The following is a 24,528-nucleotide window of genomic DNA, read 5'->3' as shown; positions in this document are numbered from 1 at the left end:
CTGTTATGGTGAGCCGGCGTTATAGATGCCGGCCGCGGCGTGGCGATCGAATTAATTCGCTTTCGAGCCGTTGTCTCTTTCGCGAGATAAAACAGCCCGATCGGGACAGTGCAATGTTTAATGAAGTCGCTGACGATCTTATTAAAATATTTCCATCGACTTCTGTCCACGTTGCATTTGCACGGAACTTGATCCGTTTCGTTACATATGTTATCTATGCGCGGAAATCCGATCGTTTAAACCGCGGTAATGCGGTTAAATTATTTATGCACTTTCAAGGCGCGATACACCGGTTCTTGTCCCATCAATTCATGCGCACGTAATTGCCTCTACTAATAAATCAATATAATTAATTCGCCGATAATAAAAAGCTTGCAGCGCAATTAATCCGACTCTATCGAAGCAGCGCGAACTGTTTTACGAGCTTCAAAGACGGCGAGTCAGCAATTACTTTTTATTATCGGCTACCGGAATTCTAGCTAATTGCGAGACAATTCGAATCGCCGCGGCCGAATCCTCCCGCCGATCAGCACATAAGTCTCGACTCGCTTGTCAGCGTTAGTCATCGCTATAATTAGGCCTATTTGCGACGTTATATATGATTCGTTCCGAGAATCGGTCTCCCGATAGATTTCACGATGCTGCGAAATTACGCGGCGCGCCATCGAGAAGAAATCGAGCACTGACTAAGTAACGCCGCGGTGCTCGGAGTTCTCGAATCAAGAATCGTCGACGGTCGATGAGTCACGAGGCAGCTCGTCTTTCATTTCTGGCCGAATCCACGAATTCGACGTAGCTTTGATCTTCGGCACAAACGCCTCCTAAAGAATACAAATCGAACGCTCAACATTTTAGAGAGTATTTTCGTAACGTCCGTGCGAAACGAATCATATTATTCAGGAACAAAAAGCAATTATCTGATAAAAAAAAACAGAAAAATTCTTGGGATATCATTATATTACAGTAAGTTGTGTTCTTATACAATCGCTACGATTGCTACTGTAACGTGATTTATCTTTCACGAATACGAAAAGGGATTCCTCGTCCGAGGAAGACCGGGAATGAATTTCCAATCAGGTATTTCTGTACGACGTTTCAGTCACGCTCGTCGGATTGACAAACACCTGGCCAGATAGACGCCGCTCTGCTCCGGGAATTGAATTTCGGTTATGGGTCAACGACGCTTCTAAATTTGCGATATATCTCGTCATCAAAATGTGTAACATCAAAATAGATTAAAATAAATAATACAAGGAAGCGCTGTGCCTTATCACGGCCATTTCACGTGACGATTCATCGAATGTGGAAGCAAAATTTCTGTTTACACATTTGATTCGGTAACTCTGAGATAGCTATATTTTGTGTCGCCTCATATCTCGAATCACACATTCGACGCAATATTGACGCATTCGTCGACGTCGCCAAGACGTACGTATCAGCGCGACTTCTCGATTCGCTCGTCGACTCTCCTGAATCGGGGATGGAGGCGCGCACCATCGCCTTCCTATTTATGAATCACCTGTACTCGTCGGCACAAAATCTGTCAGCGTATATCGGCGTGCACTCGTGCGCTCGGAGTTTGACGTACCAGTCAAGAGCAAGCGCGGCTTCCATCCGCCAGTATCGCAGGCACTCTCAGCCGTCGTCCTTCCCTCAATGTATATACATTTATATGTGTATATATATATATATATATATATGTATAACACACAGACACGCGTATGTATATCTGGCGCAAGTTCTGATTAGACGTAGAATTAATGATTCGAAAATCAATACAGGGCCGTCCTCCCGAGAGTATTAAGACACCGTGGGGGATGCCATCCAAAGACAGAGCACGATAGAGAGAAGGGGGTGAAAGGATGCTTGCGAGCGGTGCGGAAGGGGTGTGGAGGTGTTGGATGGGTGCTAGTGGAAGCGCGGGGTAGCAGGGGAGAGGGTTTGATAGAGCGAAGGTTGGGGTTATGGTGGTGGTGACGGTGGTAGTATATCCGCTAGACGAGCGGGGGGGTAGAGAGGGACGTGGGCGGGTTAGGTGGTGGAAGAAGGGTGCACGGGCTCCTCGTTTCAGGATCTACTATTTTGTCACCAAACCCTTCCTCGCCCTTTGATAACTAATTAGTGTTTTACCTCCCTCCCTCTTTACCCTTTCCACGCTTAGCTGGGGGCCTCTTTTATCGTCCCAATCAGGGGACGTCCTGGGAGGAACCCCTTTTCATGCAGGAGGCGCATCGACGTTTCCAAGCCTTCCGAAAAGATGAGAATCAAAGGATTTCCAGGGCGAAGCGTCAAAAGTGCGGAGACGGAAAGGGTTAGAGGGGAGAGGAACGAAGTTCAGATAGGTAACGAGCGGACGAGATGAGAGGGAGGTTGGGTGCAGGGAGAGAAGACGTTTATTAACCTGTTAAGACTCGATTTATTTTTCTTTATTTCTCCTGGGGTATTATAAAGTTTGATTACGCAGTGACGGCGTGATTACTCTTTGCGTTTTAATTCCGAGATTGAGCGAGGAGCTCAATTATAGGCATCGATATATGACGTTGTTAGACTCTAAACACGCTTAATTGGGGAACTCAGCTATAGGCAGACAAGAGCATAATACTATCTTAATAATCGATAATGCTACGTTTATACTACAGTTCATCACATAATAATTACAGATATTAATACTAGAGGTATTATGATTTATGTAGCAACGCCATTTTATCGTGAAAGAGAATGTCAGAGCAGTTTTCGAAAACATTAATAATACTTCGGAGAAATTAAAATACCTGCTGCCACTTAATCATCTCCGACATCATTTCTCGCGCGTTAACTCTGATTCGAGCTTCGCTCGCGATTGTGCGCGGTGCTTTTTTTGCGAAAGAAGAGAAGTTAGCGGGTTAGCCGATCGACCGCACGTGTAGTCAGGAAAACACTCGAGGCTCGTGCCGTACAGAAACGAATTTCGCTCCGAACAATGGAGGACTCGATATACGGCGCGGCGAAATCAGTAAAGGGATGGTGAATACAGGACCGCGGGGGCAAGGGTGGATGGAAAAGGGAAAGGGAAAGAGAGACAGAGAGAAAGCGCGGAGAGGAGGGGGGACGATTGTTGAAATTTGCATGAATCGATCACGATTGTTTGGCCGCGGAATGAGCACGCCACCACAGGAGAAATAATTCGCAATCCGTGTGCAGGCCGAGCAATCGAGTTACCGTTTGCCATTTCGATTCTGCTCGGTCCAACGGACGACAATGGCCCTCCGCCAAAAGCGAATCATCTTTGTGATCTGTCCTGAGCCGACTGATCACGGTTGCCGGTTGTTCAGATGCTCATGCTGCTTTTTGTACTCTTGCTTTTGCACTCTTTTTTTTCTTGTTTTTGTTCGATCGCGAGAGGAACTATATGTTGCTCTTTGAGATTCCGCGTTATCACGATTCTCTCGAGTCGCGGAATCTATTTCTCGTTCGATAAATTACCAAACAACTCCATGTATATATAAATCGTAAATTTACGAGAATTTGTTTTGCAAAAAAAATTTATAGAGTATTTAATTTTATTTTCTCTATATTCAAAACGTCTTACCCTTTTGATCGCGCGTTGTTTAAATCGCACGAATGACTACCAAAATGATATTCGAATATTATCATCGGGCATGCACTCGTTATCATTGCAAATGGGCATATTTATAGATTCCACGGGTTATTACAACGTATACAATTGCCAATGCTGGTAATTTTGCACGTGTATTGTCGGCATCGTTCTACTTACGCGCAAGCGATACTGCCTAAGCTCTTGATGAATAAAAAATACGTATAAAATATTATTGCAAATATGGCAACGTAGTTGGTCGCGTGTTCGACAGACCGATTACGCGTAATTAAAAAGCTGACTAAAGCAAAGTCGCAGTTCACGTCTCCGATCTGTATCGAAGTCGTCGATGCCTATAGTAACATGACGCACGAGTAAATGTGTGCGAATAGCATGCATGTATGTATGTTTGTTTGTTTGTGTGCGTATGTGTGCGTATGTGTGTGTGTGCAGATATACATTTCGCGAGCGGGAGACAGTAGGTTACTTTTAGTGCACGAGGATTGGTACCTGAGCGAGCACAATACGGGCTATATTTTTATGGGGCCGCCGTGGAGGTCTAATGGCACCCTGCGGGTGGAGAGACAGGGAGGTGAAATAAAAAAAAGCGCGAGTCTGCGCGCGCGAGAGGGAGAGCGGGAAAGCGGGAGTGAGAGAGAAGGTCATGGGAGGTGAGGAGGTGCGGGTGGAAAAAAAGAAGAACAGGGATTTGGTATAGACGTCATTGTTTCCGTTCGGCACCCTTCTCACTCCTCTTTTCTCCGCGTTCGCTCCCGTGCCCAAAGTCCCCCGCCTGCCACGGCGGCGTGCCGCCCCGGCCGAAAACTACCCCTTACAACGGGGTGCCTGCCATTCAAGCTACTTTTTCATCTCTCCTCTGTTTCTCTTCCCGCGTTCTTCCACACATAGATTACAATATTACCACCTACCCCTCTTTCAGGCTTGCTCACCCACCCCCTTCTTCTGCCGTATCTCTCCCTCTTTTTCGCAGCGACCGACGCCGCCGCGGCGGTACGCGTCCTCTGATATATACGTGCACTTCTGATCATAACATAAATTTTAATGATGGCTGTGATGAAAATATAAGAACGCCCCGATATTTATGGCGTCTGTCCCGGCTACCGTCTGCATTCTCCTCGCATATATGTGGACGCATCAACCCCCTTCCCTTGCGGACGATTTTCTGACGGTGGATCTTCGTCGGATAATACAAGTTGGCGAAAATGATACATAGAGAACTAAAACAATCTTCGCAAATCATATATGCAACATTTGTTATTATTATATCGTGCTCATGTCTCATAATCGCGTTTTTCTAAAAAATATAAATTAAAAAATTTTTTTGGTTGGTGAAATTATCTGAAAATCTCATTAGAAATCGTTAATATATAATTATCGTGCCATTCTAACTTATTTGTACTGCCTGAACAATTAGTAATATTAACGAGAGCGAGACGAAATTTTTTGCTTTTTGAAACTAAGTCTGGTTCGGCAACCGATAAAAGGGAAACGTCACCCGGACCGCGCTTTTTGTTCTTCTTGCGTTGACAGAGGAAATCAACGCCGACGCGACGCGACTCGAGAACGTCGCTGAAAAGAAAGATCCCCCTCGTGGATCGCTTCATGTTTTCTGCCGCGCCTTTCCTTGGCAGATGATCACCAATCTTTTTTCCGCTGCCATCATGATTTATTAGTGCAGTGCGCGTGAGAAGATATCCGGTCCTGTTTCGTCGCCGTTGCCGTACTTATGCATTCCGAAGACACCGATATAACTCCGCTGTAACGTTGCAGACGGAGACACACGGGAAGCGTGTTCGGATACTATATTACACCCGGACGTTTACATTGCTCGTTAAATTGAATCTAGTGCAGGAAATTCCGTCGTTCCATTGCCGAGGGTAAAGAAGTTTTTCTAAGCGTTAATCGAGAAGGGAAACACGCGAGGCAAATTTCGTTGAGGACTAATAATTGTAACGATTGAATTGTTATTTTTGATATCCCATCGCTTTTTCGTATGAAGCATTTATTTCGGAAGAATTAGAATTTAAAATATTATTGCAATAATTCTCTCTGCCTCTCGTTCTACAAAAAATTATTAGACCGATTTATGTCTGCGTCTTATTTGAACAAAAGTTTGAGTAGATATAGAATCTGTTTCGGAACATGACTTATGTTACTTCAGAGATACATGACTCATATCTCTGCAATGCATAATGCTACATAATGGTACTATGCAGATACATTGAATTAGAATTCAATAGCAACTGTAAATGCATTAGCAATGTGGATGTAGATTGTAGCGGATATAATGACGTTATCGATCTCGGCTCGAGGCATAGAGATTATTATGTGGATATTGGTATATTTTCGGAAGTCGCCGAGCTCCCTACTGATTCGAGGCATCGGCGACGTCAACGCAGATTCAAAACAAGCGGCCGTGATTGGACGCTCCGGGCACATCGTGAAGTGGAAGGGAAGAAAGACCGAGGGTAAGGGGAAGGGCTAGGAAACTTGAAAGAGTGCTCGTGTCTAATGATGTTTAAGAAAGGGCTTTAATTTTTCATTAGGACAACGGGGAACATCAAAGGCGTTTCTTTATTTTTTAACCAATGCCTTGAGGCTAGTTTCCGCCCGCGCACATTGCAGCCGCCGGTATATTATCCGTTCCCGACTTCCGTTCGAAATACTCTTTCAGCCGACACCCCCGGCTGAACGACGTATTGACATTTCTTAAATATTGCCGTCCTGATGCGTCCATATCGAAAGACAGTCTATTTGCCCCCGGGAGAAGTTCGTTCTGCCTCTTCTCCCTCCCTCCCTCGCTCGCCTCCGCGTAACGGATTGCATCGTTTCGTTGCCAGAAGTCGTCGGTGCACGTGGGAACCTGCTCCCTATGCCACATGGAGGATCGTCCTTAGCTATTAAGGGCCCGCGCATATGCGTGTGCTCAGAGTAAAGAACACGACAAACGGTCGACGACCCTTTAGAGAAATGTCTCTCTTAGGACATACGCGGCCGCGTTTATTGTCCTACGATTTAACGAGCCCCATGTAGACGAATGCTGCCTATCTTTCCTCGTTTGCGAATGAAATCTATGTATGTATAGATATGTATATGTCGACATATTGTCAGATAATGTTTAATGTAATTTTTGTCTAGATTTATGGTCGCGTCATTTAATACCTCGTTATCGCGTGTTTTGATCCTCGAGAGATACTTGTTCACGTTATTACATATTGCGATGTGTACGCAAATGTCAGATTTATTCCATTAACTCGAATCATGTGGGAATATTAATCGTGAAACGTGAAATATCGTCACCTTACGTGTTATCTTTCATTTAAAGCCAAATGCAACGGGTAAGCGTAGCGACGCGATCAATGATAGCGATCACACATTCGCTCTTCGTTTCTGAAGCTCGAACACGAAGATGCACGATAATCAATGAGAATGATGTCTGACAGAAAGAGAGGAAGAGGCATTCGCAAGGAGCTCCTTGGCTTTCTCTTTGGCGACTTCTCGTGTATGTCTCCCGCGTCCCCAACCGCATATTGCAGCATGTACCGGGGCTTAGAGCCGATCGATATCTTAATAATAAATACAAGAGGGGTTCACTCTGATGGCTGGTTGGTGTGAGATTGAAGAGGGGGACTGTGGGGAGGTGATTGGGGGTGGAATGACGCCACGTTGTATCGGTGGCGCGGAGGATTTGCGTTAGATAGAACAAACGGGAGGAAGGATGAAGCGAGAGAGATGAAACGGGACGAAAGGGGGAGAGACGGAGAGAAAGCGGGAGAGATCAAGAGAGGGTGAGAGGGGTGAGCGAGAGGGAGATCATTCGCACCTCGAGGTGTAATGAGAAAATTTGAAATATCGCGGGCGTCTCCCGTTCTTCTCTTCCGCCATTCCTCTCCGCCACTCTCCCCTCTCTATCTCTTTCTCTTTCTCTCAACTCCCTTCTTCTAAAAAAAAAATATATATATAACAACGCCGGTAGTCATAAACGGCTGATCCGCGTACACTCGTCCCCTCGTCCCCTTGCTCCCTCCTTTCCACTCTTTTTCTCTGCCACCCTGTGGGAGATTATAAAGGCGCCTGGTATAAGGCACTCTCTTCTCTTACTCTCTTTCTTTGTTTGTTTGCCCGTTTCATCTCTGTCGCCTCCCGTAATGCCGCCGACCGGGCGAGGAGTTTTCGTGGACAACCGCGATTACACACCCGTCGCCGCGACGCCGAGCCGCGCCGCTGCCGCCGCTGCGACGCGCGATCGACCGGCGACCTATCGATCGACCGTAACTTTAACTCACCCGAACATCGCATCTGTCATAAAAATATCGGTGTAGTTTTAATGAACATTTAGATACGGTCAGTGGACGCGCTCGAAATATGGGTCACGACGCTTGATCGGTAGCTCTCAGACGCGATATGAACCTCAATGAACGGGCGCGATCTTGCTCGGCGCTACAACCGGCAATTGCAAGTCAAAAGTGCGACATTACGATTCTTTATGCCCGCATAAATTTACTCTCTCTCTCTCTTCCGCCTATCGCGCGGTATTACTTCGGGCTTTCCGCGGTTACTCATTTGTCATTGTTTGTCACGAAAAGGCGGTATCGGGGAATTGATGGAATGCACTATTAGTTATTACGTACACGTTTTTAACTACAGTTGGAAGAGAGTTGCGACTTGAAGGTGGTGGGGAGGAAGATGTATCTTTATGCATGATGAACACTGGAGGCATCACGCGAGGCAGATTGTGCGAGAAACGTAAATGCGCCAGTGTTCACGGAATATCGCACGGAATGGCCTTTCCTTACAGCAGGAGCAATGATGATACGTATATTGATTTGACAATGGCATAATGTCGTGTTTTTGTTCGCCGGCTTTTATCCCCCGCGAATCCGACGTTCGACAGCGTCTTATAGCGCGATCCCACCGTCTACCACTGACGTTTTATCGTGCTCATTATCCCGCTCATTATTCGTCGATCGAGATTTACATTTCGCGTGAGCGATCGATCGGACGTCTTCGCGATTCTGTTCGCTTCGGAATTTCCCATGCCTCTTATATTAGTCAACCGGCGAGAAATAAACAGAGAAAAAAAGAAGAGTGGTGTCGATGATGTCGGGCGCGGTCAAGATAAAAATAGACGCGAGAACGCGTGAGGGCGAAGGCGCGTGATCTATTCGGGATTCCGCGTTCGGCGCACAAAGAATGCTCGGCGTTCGACGGGGCAAATATCAGACATGCCCGCGTCGACTTTACACACGAATATGTTCCTCATCGTAAGAGGATGTTACATAGTTTCAGTCTTCTCTTGAATTGTACACACAATGATTTACATAAAAGTCATCTATAAAGAACTATAAAGAGATGAAACCATAAGGTTTGCTTTCAAATCTACCGTAGCTTTTGTTGTTAAACCTTGGGACCTTATAACGACCTGAGAGATAAACTCAACTCGCCATGACGGTCGAATCGACTGAAAGAGCCGCTTTTTGCCATTCTCAATCTTCTTTGCTCGACGGCTGAGAGAGGAAGGTAAAAAAGGAAGAAGACGACGAGAGTCGAAAAATCTTATTCTGGAGTTACCTGAAATTGACTGCGCGGAGATTAATATCCCGCCGGTCAATCTCCGAGATATATAAATGTCTGCTGTCTATTCGTCTGCTGACGATATTTTAAATGATAATTCAGATCTGGTCGAGAATATAGTACCGTTATCTTATTAACGTATTGTTATTATTCATTCCAAAAATTTATTTTTATGGATTTTAATATGTTCATGAAAATAAACTTAAAAAGTGTAGAAAATTAGAAGAAAGCAACGATATACATTTATAAATAATAAATTATAAATACTCGTACACTTTTTCGAGTATATAACAGTCACTCCAATAATAGACAGCTCGAATGATCGCAGCAGTATAACAAGTAAAAGACGTCTACCCAGACGCATTTACAGTCGGCCATTATGCAACGATATAGCGATAGCGCGTAGGAAATCGATTCTTTCGACTCTCGTCGCCGGCGGTAGAAGCGGCGATCGCACAAAGTGCGTGACCATACAATATATATAGATGCAGGAGGTAATCCCGCAGTTAAGGTTCTTGCGTCCGCGCGCGTGTTGCAAGGAACTGAGATTCCCTTACGTCCCTATGTCGAATCAGTGAGTACCGATCGATCGACGCAGCCGGGCACCGTGGATAACCGTCGGATAACCGTCAATTTGCAAAAGGGGTGTAAGACGGGCGTCGAGACCGAGACGAAACGACTCGACTCGACGGTACGGCGATCGACCCGATCCAAGTGCCGGCACACATCGCGCGATTGCTCACCTTCTTCCCTCTTCAGGGTTGAAAGGCGGCTGGTGTAATCGATGCTGTCGGACGATCGAATCGAGACTGCGGCGGCTGCTGCCAGTAGCATCTTGTAATGATAGGCGAGGACGACGGGCGCCCAATCGCCGATCTGACGTTCGTCCGTAACGAAGTAATTCGATCGTGTCACGAAATCCGCTCCGTGTATTTTGCTACGCTCGCCATTCCTTCCGCGAGTTCTCGGGTCAGCGCAGCTGCTGCAATTTCGATTCGTTTTCTCGCTGACGCAAACAATGCACGACGAGTAAAGCAAGTTTGTCATTTTATTCCGAGATTATCAAATTCTTAACCGGCAGCGATAATGTTAGACCTACACGATTCCCAGCTAAAGGTTAATGTGTTTGTCAAATTGGCACGATCAATGAAATCGGGTCAGCGCAGCTGCTGCAATTTCGATTCGTTTTTTTGCTGACGTAAACAATGTACGACGACGAGTAAAGCAAGTTTGTCATTTTATTCCGAGATTATCAAATTCTTAACCGGCAGCGGTAATGTTAGACCTACACGATTCTCAGCTAAAGGTTAATGTGTTTGTCAAATTGACACGATCAATGAAATCGATCAATGAAATCAATATTACATTTTTTTTTATGCCGTACTTGGAAATACACTAGAGATCATCGGGCGATTAACGAGCGCTTGTATTCTTCTAACGGGACAACGGTATTAATACAAACCGATGCGCGGGTACTTTAATCGGCGATCGGCGCTTTCTGGATCTGATACACGGTGAGTGTAGAGCGCGAGAAGCGCGGCAAGGGTAGAGGATGTTATTCAGAAGCGATAAAATCGTCGTAGTGCATGTAATGACAAACACATGCGTTCTCACCCCGGACCCTGACTCCGCGGTGTATAGGTCGCCCTATCGGACCGGATCTATATAACATGGCATATGTTTAGGTCATTAATTAGCATCTGGAGCCAATTAAAGTAATTACGAATTCGACGGTAAAATATCGCTGCAAGCTACGGGCGGTCTAAGAGCGCTCTATCGGCGGCGGCGTACTATACGAGCGATTCCGAAGCCGCATGGCATACACGCAACAAAACCGAACCACGTCAGTTTTTATCAGACATCCGTCATGTTGTGAAGGCGATCGATTGTTCTACGAAACTATAACGGGGATACTTATATTGCCGCCATGAGGCAATGTAAAGTTTCCCCCGCTAGCATTACGCGGCCGGTCTATTATTCTCGGTATCGCGATCTCGTTACTAATGGCATCATTACTATCCGTTTCGACAAGTTCGGAAACTTTAGCAACGGCCACTTGCAGAGCTTATCGAAGTTAAATATTGACTCGTGCCTATATGATATATATTATGACCTAAAAGAAATGTAGTACGGTATTGTATGTCCGAGCGATGTTAAGCATAATCTGCTCTGTGCACAATTTAATTTATTCATACCGTTTCCCATTAAAGCGAAAACATTAGATCGATGATGTCGATCCTTATATCACAACGCTTTTTATAAAAACGCGCTGTGCTTCCTATTTCCGGCGGTGCATAAATGTAGTGGGAAATATAAATTAGTCATACATCGCAATGCAGTTTAATTACAAAATAGGAACGCGCACTTATCGCCATTCGCTTATTTGCGATGGTGAATATTTAGCGCAACAATAACGAGATGCATCGGCGTGATACGCATTTGGCGCTATAAATCATCGTCGGCAGAATCTTTTACGTTTAAATCGCGCGTTATGACCGTCGACCGCTCGATCGTTCGGGACGCTCAAAGAAAATCATTATCCGCCAACGACTTCCGCTGTTAATGTAACGATCACGGTAGCTCCGCGCGGGAGGACGATCGTTATCGGCGAACCTCTCTCGATCCTCCGTCTATCAGGCCGCGAGTCCTCGGAATTTTCCCCACCGCCAACATCAGTTTCCTGACGTGTGTCCACGTGACAAATACGCAGGATGCTACCAGACGGCAGCTATCGATACGCATCCGCCATTCGAACAGCCGTATATTACGGCTCGCTCTCAGATATGTATTTATGCTTCCCGTATCATTTCGCAATTATCGATAACATCGTCAAGGCTTTTTGCAGGAAACAATGGGTCATTACTTGCCTGCTGTAGCCTGGTGCCTCTATTTCTCCTTCTCTCTCTCTCCCTCCTTCTCTCTCTCTCTCGCTCCTTGCCTCTGACTTTGTCCACGCTACATGCTCGATGCTCGTCCTCACCTCTCCCGACTGTTCGCCGATCGCGACGCCATATGTGTGTCTCACGAGACGTCATACACATTGACGAATCGATATACACACGTCGATGCCGCGTATCGCATAAACTGAACGAAACTTTCGACGTTGTTAATTTTATTTTCAGTAGTTGCACTTTTGCTCGAAATCAATATTATCTTACATTAAGACAAGTAGCGTCTACGGCATTGGTTAACACCTATGATTAAATCAATTCATTTTTTCCGTCTACACTCTTTTCCTGTAGGTCGATTGTAGGGCTGTGCACTCGGAAAGATAGCGAATTGTCGATCGTGATTGTCAGCGTTAACTCGAACTTGTTAATGAATGAACGGATCGGTGGGTTACGTCATCGACGCTCAATTGTTGATCGTAGAAGCGACAGGTCCGGTTTCCCTTCCGACGCGGTGAGCCGGTACAGAAGCGGTATAACCTGTTTGATTCGACCGATCGATCCCGAATCCCTTCCCGGATGCCTTCTATCGAATTGCCGCGAACGAGGATAAAGCGGACAGCGGGAAAAGAGAGGAGACGAAAGAGAGTCGCGGAGAGAGGACAAGAATTGCAGGCAGGGGTAACTATCCGGCGTGTACACGCCGCGAATGAAGCCGGGTGGTATAGGCCGGTTCGAGGGCCGAGCTACTTTGAATATAAAAGCTTGCTATAATTAATATCCAAGCTGGAACAACGGGGGCGGCGAACAATATTTATTAGATACTTTATGGGGAAAGTTTAAAAAGGTAATCCCCTTTCTGTACTTAACGGTGCCTTCGTTATTTTCGTATCAACTCTCCCATTTTCCCTATCGATGAAAAAGTTTTGATTTGAAAGAGCCGGACCGGTTCTTTCGTTTCATCGTGTCTCCGTACTTACGACACTCGTTTGTGCTTTACGTTGATAAAGGGGTAACGTCGCGGCAGACGTCGCACATCGGCACGCTAATTAACGAGCTCTTTGCCAGAGATCTGGCAAAAGCAGATATAGTCGCCAAAAGTATTTCGTCGTTAATGGTCTCCTTGCGAGAGTTACGCCTTCGTCGCTTTTGACGAAACAGTGCTCTTTTATGTATCGATATGCATGAGCGATTTCAGCAGAAATGCAGAAACGCTATGATATGTGTAGGGTGTAATTATTGTAACTGACATGTTATAGCGGCAACGATGTTTACACTACGTATATTAAGTAACAGTTAAACTCGCAAAAATATTGATGGCAATATATAGTATTTCTAGTTGCTACTGCAATTTGCCGCATGACGTGCGATATGCGATACATAGAATGAAAAGAAAGGTAATTCTTAATCACGTATAGGAGCCAACTTCGCGAATAAATATATAGTTCTAACGCGGACGATATTGCACAGGTGGTTTGATGTAAACTCTCCCGGGGGGACAGCCTTCGAATTCCGATAACATTAAAGAATTACATTATAGAACGACGAAGTGCGTTACAATGTCCAGGATCAAAGAAACTGCGACGCCAGCCTACTATTTCCTGCGCTGAGAATATCAAAGCAGCCTCGCGCGGCTCGACGGGCCGTCGTTTCTATTTTTGCCGGCTTTTCGTAGCCGCGAAATTAGGTGCAGCCGGCGAGAATTGATTGATTTCGCGTCGCACGGCTCCGCGACGGTAATTTAACGATCCGGACCACCGTGAAAAATTTGCACAGAGTGTACACCTTAAGCGCAATCGTCTGCGCCGTTAAAACTCTGGCTGCGTTGCAAAATTAAACCTCTTTAAAGTGAAATGGAATACAACTTCCACGCGAATTACAAAGTGTCTATGCCTCGGTGAACAGGACTATCGCTTATTATTAACTCGTGAGCGGTGATATTTTTCCGTTCTTCTATTAATTAGTCTTGAAAATTAGTTCGTAAAATGTCTGCGGTATAAAGAACTTATATCGGTAGAGTTGATAAAAAATGCCAATACTGCTCGTCTATATCGCGTGATATTGTTAAGGTGACTCGAATCAGTTTTGCAATTTAACGTAATGCGATCTTCGTCTCGCATGTTTCATTAAGTCACCGAGAAAATTAAATTTTCAATTCTCTCGGCGATTTTCAATTCTCACCGAATTGATATACTGGTATATTACGTACGTTAACACTCATTATCGTCTTTTCTTCTTGTTACAGAGAGCGACTTCGGCGGAGAAAGAAATAGCCGCGCTAAAAGAACAGCTCGCCGCAACGAATGACAACAATTCCAAGACTGAGGGACACCAATTGTCTCAGCCTCCGCAGGGAAGCGATCAACAACAGGTACACGATGCCAGCAATCCCAGAAGGACGCCGAACAGCAACCTCGAGGAGTTGCAGGCCAAAGACAAAGAGGTGCGTTAGATCAAACTTGAACCCTTCCGCTAAAATGTTGCTCTCTCGTGTATTGCCATGTGGGACGGTGATTGTAATCTTGAACTTCTCTCTCCTCCTCTTCCCTCGTTCCCACTTTCTTCGTAATATTTAATTAAAAATAAAAGAATAACAAGTTAATACTCTTTCTTCTAAAATAGTCAGTAGCGCAATAAATCGTCTCTGATAAGAAAAAAATTAATTATTAGTATTTCAATGTTTCCTACAAAAATTTTTTCTTCCTACATATATACAATTTTTTCTTCATTAATAACAACGTAAATAATGAGATAATGAGATAGTATCACTGTAATTAAGAAAAGCAGATCTCTCATGATTTGCGAAAGGATTGACAAATCGAACGTTCCTTCACGAGCGATCGCACGGCTTAACCAACCCGGGGGTTGCTGCGTGCAAAACCACCGCGTGTATGCTAGTACGATTTCTGTGTGCAGACACGCGTGAGTCGCGGCATGTTGAGGTGAATGACTAACGTTGCTCGTGTTCGATATCCGCATTCGGTGGATTATTGTTCCTCTCCTTCTTTATCCGCCTACGCAATTCTGTTCCACGCAATCACGTTCGTATACCGCACGCATGCCTGACACTCACCCCTTTCTAACCGACTGTTGTGTCGTCGCTCAGACGCTTCAAATAGTATACTTTTCAACTAAATTTTTGTTAAACTAAATTAAAAAAATTAATAGCCACGTAGACGGAAAATCTTTGCAATTTTCTCGAAAGTTAGCTGAATACAATACATTTCGATACAAAATAATATACGGGAAAGAACGTCAGCTCTTGCGACAAATTGCAATCAATTATTAGGAATTTTATGTCAGTATTATATTGAAATACTATATTAAGTATAATCAAATTTTAATCTTAATGTCAATAAGAATCTTATTAAAAGCGTAATCTTAATAAGAATCTTAGTAAAAGTGTAATAAATATTATATTACATTTAACATTATTGAAGAATATTATATAAAGGGGAACGTTATTTATTAATTCAAAGATTATGGAAATAGTATTAACCGATAAAAGTATAATACCTAAGATCTTAGAGCTCTTTGTACGTCATTCACCATACGAAACTTCCTACTTGTGTTTTACAAATTATATTTATTTATAAGTAGATTGGTATATAAATTATGGAGACAGAAGTGGTTGTGGGTTTTACATGGCGAATCGCATTTAGGCAACATGATTGGCATACAAACGGCAGGTAATGAATTCGGGTGAGCCGTTTCGCAACTCTCTCGCGTGGCATTTTTCTCTCGAGAAAGATACACGATCGGGACCTAGATTCGCGATAAACGTTTCAAATTACCTCGCCGCGCGTTTCCCGCGAAACTACACGAACTCCTGCCTGCAGCTATAAGTAGCGAACGTAACTAATGATACCCGATCAGCTCTATCGAAATAGATAACGAAGTCAATTTAGAAAAGCCGTAACGCGCCGGGGATCTCGCGCCGTATCGCTTTTCAGCGTTGTCCATTAACGTCGCGTCCGATTGAATAGGTGCATCTCGGCATATATTTAGTAACGACGAACGCGGCACGTCGTATGGGTCCGATCGGCTTGCTCGGGTCGTTAAAGCGCCGGAATGTGGCAAATGGCAAGGCGCAAACTTTCTATTACGATTCGCTCGCCCGCGGATTTGGAACCCCGCGCTATACGATAACATTATCGTATATTTATCGGGAGGGTAAATAACCCTGGGGAGAGGAGGGCGAGCGTGCGCGCGCGCGCGCGCGCGCGGTTTCGCTCTCGGCAAAAATAGCCGCGACGACCGTGCAAACTCCGTGCGTCTCCGAGAAGCTGCGCGAGTAACATTGCTCTCGTCTAACTGCCCGCTGCAATCTCGATCTGCAATGTGCAGCTGCCGCGCGACACGGATGAATGGAGATAATGACGGTCATCTCTCACTTTTACCGCCAAATATTCGACCTAATAAACTACGGTCGTCTCGTACGGGCGGCTCTATTTTCTTGGGTTTCATTTTATCTAGGGATAGAGGGCATCGCGAGGTATGCCGAGCTGTTACGCTTCTGGCTGATGTGCAATTAAAGTTAATTAATTGTAAGTAGGTAATTATGTATAAATTTATGTAGCGTAATGAAATATTATATCTGCGTCTGACGTATATATTGTCATTGCATAAGTTACGTATTTGGGATTTAAATATTTTTTTAAATTTTATTACATTGATAAAATTAGTAATTATATACAAAATATGAATGCGTAAATTTTTATTAATGATAACAAATCTATAGATAAAAAGAATAATAGTTTATTAATGCTACAAAAGAATCTGTTTTTCTTTTCGCTCATTCCAAGCTATAGAAGAAGGATACTTGCTATATAGATCAAACTGCCACAGTTGAATAAGGCATATAGAAGCTATCCAAGTCGATAAATCTTCGAGAGGTAATATAGAATACGAGTTACCCGCCGCTACTCGAAGCCTTTTTTCCCCGGAAGTGGTCAGGAAGAGCCTAAGTGGTAGTTGCACCCTTTAGTGCCGTGCACTTTGCGTGGTTTACGAAGCGGCGTGCAAGGAGGTCGAGCCCGTAAAAATCTTGCGGTAAAGGAAAAGGAGTGTGGCGGGAATGGTGGGAGGAAGCGTAACCTGTTAAGGGTGTATAATGCGAGAGGGGCGAAAACACAGCGGCGCGACGGGCGGGGGGTGGCGGAGGCTGTACACGAGTTCTTAAACAAAGCCAAAAACACTTAAAGCGGCGCGCGCGTGAGAAAGGAGTGATAAAAACGCCGCTAAGAGTTCAATAAGTATCCTCCTTAGAGCCAATAACAACCACTCCTTCTTTTCTGTCGCCTTCAACCACCGTCCGCCCTTCCTCTGTTCCCTTTGCGCCCTCCCCCTCCCCCTCCCCGTCTCTGTTGTCGCCGCGCGAGGAAAATCGTTTGCTTCGAAGCCTTCGAGCCTGTTGTAATCCCGGAGCCGATAATCTCCGATCCCGTCCCTCCTCTTGTCAACGTCGTATCCTTGGTCCTTGTTCGTCCGTCCCCTTGTCTCGAGGATAGGAAGGGGATGGCGCGCGTTCTGTTCTCGCCGACGATGCCTTTTAACGGATAAGAATTTGCTCCGCGGACAATGTCTTTATTGAGAAGCCATCGCGCGCCGTGGAGCACCGGAATGATTTTTATTATTCGTCGATTAAAGAGAGGTAATGGCAGTTTCAAGTCCCTCCCGAGCGACGGGATGATTTAAGGACGATAATGAGGAGTAAATAATGCGATAGTGTCTCCGAAAGAGGGGGACGAGGACGCGGGTATCTCAGAGAGGGGTGGTTGCGCGATACTCGGGAGTACGCCCATGAATTATGGAGACTTCGGAAGTACGTTAGTTTATGACGGGTCGATAATTATCAGACACGTGCGTCAATGTATATATTGCTGTAGCTGATACTGTCTTTACTTCGCTAACAATTTTGGATACCTGATACGTGCTTACTGATTCTGAACATAAAAATTGCACGAATATAGCTTTCTCAATTTCTTTAAGTGTTTTATAATATTATACGTACGAGTAACATATACACTATCTGATTATACATGACGTTACCCAGAACTCGAACAAGACGCATTCGTGGACGCTTTGCTTCCGCGTATACGCCATACTTTAGTTGGCGGTACACGCGCGCGACTCAGAAGTTTCTCTTATTTTTTCGGAAAGCGTCACAAAGCGAGACAGATTCCATCAGCTATCTTTTTCCGAGAGCGTCTTGTTAACTGATAAGAATTATCAATTTACATTTATCAATCGACTCCGCAATTTCGATCAACAAGTTTTGACATCAGTAAAGATTAAATTGTCTCTCGACAGCCTTGAATAATTAATCTTGAGCTAGCGATATCTGCTTCTATTTTTTAAACTCATAATTAGAAGAGTTCTGCTCTCCATTGCGACTAATTTCACTGCTAGAAACTCTGATTCCTCCACGTGCACGTATACGAAAACTTGTAATAGATATTTCTTTTATTTTTTATGTTGCAAATGTGTTACCTACGACACGCGGAACGAACTGGCGATGATTTGCGATTGCAAACGTTTTTCCGTGACTCATTATCTCAATGTTTTAGAGCTACCAATCTTATGTATGCGAATCGTAACTTTGACCACCAACGGTCGACTCCGTTACGGCACGTCTGTAATTTCAACAAGACATTGTGAGCGATCCACGCTGTCCCCGCGGCACCCTGTCCGTCACCCTCGAAGACAGGCTCGCGCATCGCGCATTTAAATCATGCGTTCCGGAAAGCGTCCCGCTCGCCCCGCCGAAAATAAATCACTCCAGTCGCGCGTCTGAATCACGAACCCGCGCGAGCAATACGAAGACGAAGAACGTCGTCAGAAAACGCGGGGATTTCTTCATTTTCGATGCTGGTTTCGTTAAGTCTATGTGTCACTCGCATGTGATATCTATTGGAACGTTCATCGTCCGATTTAAATACGATACAAACGAAGTTATATCTGTAGTATATTATTAGACAGAAGTATCATAGAAAGAGAGAGAGAAAGAGAGAGAGAGAAACTTTTTTCCCGGATAGGATGTGGCCAGATATTAGAATCGTTGCGACCGCGTAACATCCTATAAACATGGCAATAATAAAAATTAGCGCGATGGATAAAGCAGCGCGATAAGCGCGCTCGTCCGCGATTCATTCCGTTTCCGTTTCCTGTCGCGTAACCACGCCGGACGATATTGAAACGATGAGTATCGATGTAGGACGAGCGTGCTCGATTTGACGGCACGGTAGCAGACGTTCACGAATCCTCGATTAGGTCCCTCAACGAAACGAGGATCTAGCAATGTTTGCGCTGCTTAAACTGTCGCGATAACGATGGCGTTGACATTTCTGTATATTTTTAAATCATAAGACAAGAGATTCTATTGAGCATTCGTAGAATTTTCAACGCGCATATAATTGCTACGAGCGCATACGAAGTAACTTCAAATGCTTTATCTAGATTTATCTCTCGATACGAACAATAAATTACAATGGCGGAAATGTTCCCAATGTTTAGTCTTTGAGTTCCATCAACATTGCTGTCTCCTTGTCTCTGTTGCTGCAGAAATTGGATATAGTGAGAATGATAACATACGCGCTACCGAGGTGGCAGAGAGCTTTCGGGCCTTTGTGTAGCTTGTGTCGCGGCGACAAATTGAATTCGTCACGGCTACGGTTCTAAATTCTCGCTATTTTGTTGATGTACTTATCTTCAACATTTTGTCGCGTCACCGGCCGTCTTACTTTCCACAGCTGCTTGATCTTAATTAAACGCCAGAAATCTCTGGCAGCTTTAAAACTTGTAATAGATATTCATTTGCCCTTAACTATTCACGTGCCGTGAATCTCCAGTCGTAATTACGCCAAGTTATCATGGGCATGCTTGATCAATGAATAAAGAGAATCACTGTTTTAACGTTATTTGTTAAATCGCGATGACAAATTAGGGTTGCTTCCATATAAGCCGTTCGAAGATGTTTCGGCATTGTTGAAATTTTACATTTGGAATATATATATGTGACAAAAAATATCTTCCAAACGATAATTTTAAATTGCAGAGAATACGATTATTATATAATTGCGTGACACGAGCTTAATTTGCATTCATTGCAATTGGAAATTATTAATTATTCAATCTGCCTGTCACATCGATTCTCGAATATTTCACCGATTATCTCGGGGTAACGCAAACGCGATGCACGCTGATGATTGACAGTGATTGCTGCCAAAAGGCATAGTGGGAAGTTCGAGTCATTTGGTCGAGTCGTTGTAGCGTGACGAATGATTCATTCTCCGCGCAATTATAACAGAAAATATAATGGTCCTTCAGATATCTATCAATTCGTTAACAATAGTAATAATAACGACAACGTGCGATTTGAATCGTTTTATATTTCTGAGAATTGTATCATAAATGAATCCTTAACGACTTCGGCGAAGTTTAGAATTATTTTATTTTATTATTTCGGATCGTTTTCTTTCGACTCTCACGAGACGCTTAAGGGGTGACAAAGAGAAGGAAGGAGAGAGAGAGAGAGAGAGAGAGAGAGAGAGAGAGAGAGAGAGAGAGAGAGAGAGAGAGAGAGAGAGAGAGAGAGAGAGAGAGAGAGAGAGAGAGAGAGAGAGAGAGAGAGAGAGAGAGAGAGAGAGAGAGAGAGAGAGAGAGAGAGAGAGAGAGAGAGAGAGAGAGAGAGAGAGAGAGAGAAGAAGAGTAGAACTTCTGGTGGCGTGGCGAGATGAAAGAGACACCGTGATACTCGTGCCAAGGCAAATACGTTCGGCGAGTGTTTCAAAACACGTTGGCTAATGTACCGAGATCGAAAAATAACCGAGAGCGTTATCCGCGCTTCTTCTTCTCATGTCCTATTCCCGCGTATCGTCCTACGAAGTGAGATTACCACCAGAACAACCGCGCGGTCGTTCTGTGCAAAAGGCACAACAGAACACCTCTTTCTTGTCGTATCTTCGTTCGTTCGTTCGTTCGTTCGTAATGTTGCTACGCCGAAGTGGCTACGCCACCCGAAGTGGATACAATAGTACAAGTGTTCAACGTTTAAACGTAATTCTTGGATGCATTAAAAGTTTATATTTTATTTTCTTGCGCTCTCGACGTTGTGTATATCTATTTTATTTGGGATAAAATGTGTAAATCGTAAATTAAGACCGACTTTCGCTCAAAAATTTCGCCGGTTACTTTATAGAGCGGAATATTGTTTATGAATGAAGGTATAAGTCGACAATCTAAGATATCGCCGAATAACTTTGTCGTTTTGTACTTCCGTCGTGACTGCAGCGTCGACGACAGATGCACACCAGCTATGGTGGAATTTTTATTCTGTGTGTGTGTGTGTGTGTGTGTGTGTGTGTGTGTATTAGGGACGACTGTAAAATTACTCTTAGGAATTTCACATGAGTATTTATTAAAAACAGACAATTAAAACTACCAAAAGAACGTCAAAAAACTGTAAATAAGTGACTCAGATATCAAAAAATTTGTAGCATATGATATAATTTTAATATACCATATTTTTATTGTTTAAATATTTCGTTGTGTGACAGTTTACACAATTTCCTTTTACTTCTTACATGATCTTCAAGCCTGACTGTTCGAATCTTATCTCATCATCGCAGACTTCTTCGTGTGAGCCAATCGGAACCGTGTCCGTTTGTCGCAATTAACAACGAGATATCGGTAACGGACGCCATATTAGTAACGCCGATGATAGGCCCGCATGAGTATATCCATAACGATATTACCATATTTGTCCTGATAGGAAGATTTGCTGATAATTAGCGCGATAAGGAACAATCGACTGCGCAATTCACGACGATACGGCGCGACAAACAATCGGGTTGCGGCTCGAACGAAACGACAAATTTTATCATGCCTCCGGCACGACGATTACGTGTCTGTATCTACACGCTATATATATATAACGGATATATAGCGTACTTATCCACGAAGTATCCGCGGCGCCATGCGCCATAAAACAGATTAGACTTACGGATTTGAACTGACGGATCTATCAATGGGTGGAGAAACCAGAGTTTTTTCCAATTATGTAAGCATTCTTCTATGTATAATATACGTTTTTTTAATTGTATATTATAAATTTATCATACGTGGAATGAAACGTATTTTTTCTGAGAAAATAATGAACTAAATTTTCTCGATGCATATTTAAACGTCATCGACATGACATATATTTCTTAATGATTCATATTTATTTAATTTGAAAATTTTCACAATACATTTTTAATTAAAATTTATAAATCTCTGTACTTATTGGCGAGAGAGAAAAATGAATTATCAAAGTTTTCATGATGTGCACGAGCTCAAGAAAGATTTTGTATTTTATGGATACCGCAGTTTTGCAGTATAAAATGCGATATGAAATGCAATAATTTTTGTGGATATTATATCTGTACACGTCTCATCAGGAATCCATCTTGCGGTATCCGCGGAAAGGATTCGCGGTTGCGTTGAGGCTTTCGAGAGGGTTTCGACTCGAGGGTACTGACCGGTGACCGGGGCCGAAGGGACCGACAGGGAGAGAGGATGGTGGTCTGGCAAAAACCTGGGAATATTTGCACTCGAGCGAAAATGACGTGGGTTAGAAGTGCAACGAGTGCTTCTTCCAGCGATAGCTGCCCGGCTTATGCCGGACGTCAGGAGAAACCAATATCGTTTATAGAGATATTCATTTCGTAAGTTTCGAGTAGAACAAAATATACAAACTCGCGATATAACTCGTTCGTTTCCACCCATCCCCTCCCCTGTTAAAAAAATCGTGGATTTCCTTTCTGCTGTCGTTTGGCTCTTTTCCTTCGCCCTTCTTCCTTCAAATTCCCATATCTGACCGATCTGAATGTCAATTTCATTATCGCTGTTGCGGGCATCGAAGTTTCGAATAGGATTTTTGTATTTTGATTGTTAACATCAACTCAGGAATTTTTTTTTCACAATCTCTCGAGTTGTTCTCGACATCATTTAATCCATAATAACCGGTTGATAACAGTATATTAATCTGATTAAGCACGAGCAAACATTCTGTTGCATTAACGTTGCGGTGTAGCTCGAAAGCGAATTATCCGTAAGCAACGTTCTCGATCTATATCACCTAACTCGTGAGCGCAATCAGGAATAGCCGCGCTCACTCTCGAGTTGTGCGTATGTATGCGGTAAAGGAAAAAAGAGGGAGAGGAAAGACGACCCGCATGCTCCATCATCGTCGGCTGAAACATTAATTAGAAAATCTGAATAATTAGGAACTAACTTTTGCGCGACGTGTAAAACTCGTTCCGCCCCGATCCGCGCACGAACATGTACACGTGTGTGCGGTGCGTAGTTGCGTCTGTTTCGCACTCCACTGCAGTCGGAGGGAGTCCGCCTTCCTCATCGCCGACCTCGGCGATGGGGGAGGGAAAGGTAGAAAGCGAACGGCAGGGTCTCACCCTTCTGCACCTTCGCTCTTAGCTTTTTAAAAAAGGTTCTCCAGTTCGAACCGATCGATCGACCTCATACTCTCCTCCGCATCGAGATGTGTATCTGGTCACGGGGCTCGCTGATTGTATCGTAATTACGGTTTTAAATATACTTCATAGAGCACGCGAGCTTACGAACTCGGCGATGGGGGCGGGGGGGGGGAGGGGGTGGCGGCCGGCACTGAAATAAGGTAGAGGTGAAAGGAGACAGTTAATGCCCGTGCCCTTCGATTTAACGTCGACACGAGCGCGCTTGAGGTGTATTGCACGTAGCACGCTCACACAGGGGATGGCTGGCGGTCGGTTGGGTGGTCGACAGGGTGGCGGGCCGCTCGGCCACCTCATCGGTAGGCAATCTTTTCTTATCGGGTCACAGGAGATTTATAGAAACGAGCCGCGATGGCGTATTGTCATGACTTGGCCCCGTGCACGTGAAGTCGATCTGGAACGCGATATATGCGAGTGTATGGGTGTGTATGTGTACTATATACCAGCGGCTCGGATTTACGTGTATCGGTGTACGACGGAAAGTAGCTAGCAGATGGAATTATTACTCACAACCGTGACTAAGCCGGGTTTGAAAATTACGTGCTCGATTCGCAAAGACGATACACCGCGAAATATGCCGGTCTCCATTGCGCCGATCAAAGGATTGTGAAGTTTGCGATCGTTTGTGCCGTTAAATTATTTCTGCACGCGGCGTACATAGTTCCAGCCAGTCGAACTTGATATATGAGACTTTCTTGCACTATGCGCTGCTTTCTATGTAGCAATTTCAGAGCGTCCATGCTTATTATCGAGTGGCGTAGAAACGGTCATTATAGATACTATTGAAAGAAGTTCTGATTCTGGTGCTATGTTTAAGGATAATCGTGGAGAAATGTGACTTTCTTTATTTTCAGTTTTAATTACTCTGTCTTTTCATTATTTAATTTAAAATTATAATGGCTAGATATGATTAATCCATTTTGCTAAAATTGTATATTTC

General features: G+C 44.2%; 1 protein-coding gene across 6 annotated transcripts in view; it reads left to right on the top strand.

The window, feature by feature from the left end:
* Cut (homeobox protein, cut) overlaps positions 1-24,528 on the top strand; it is a 136,894-nt gene that overhangs the window by 54,514 nt on the left and 57,852 nt on the right. For all 6 annotated transcript variants that reach the window (XM_071718852.1, XM_071718813.1, XM_071718830.1 and 3 more), the window contains exon 3: positions 14,303-14,500. In XM_071718852.1, the coding sequence (XP_071574953.1) occupies positions 14,303-14,500 (198 nt within the window). The remainder of the gene's footprint in view (positions 1-14,302; positions 14,501-24,528) is intronic.

Source organism: Temnothorax nylanderi, unplaced genomic scaffold (assembly GCF_030848795.1).
Source record: "Temnothorax nylanderi isolate EJ_2023f unplaced genomic scaffold, tnyl_v1.0 TNYL_tig0007_pilon, whole genome shotgun sequence".
In the NCBI taxonomy this organism is placed as follows: domain Eukaryota; kingdom Metazoa; phylum Arthropoda; class Insecta; order Hymenoptera; family Formicidae; genus Temnothorax; species Temnothorax nylanderi.
Note: the sequence above shows the minus strand (reverse complement) of the source record. Positions and strands in the feature narration are given on the sequence as shown.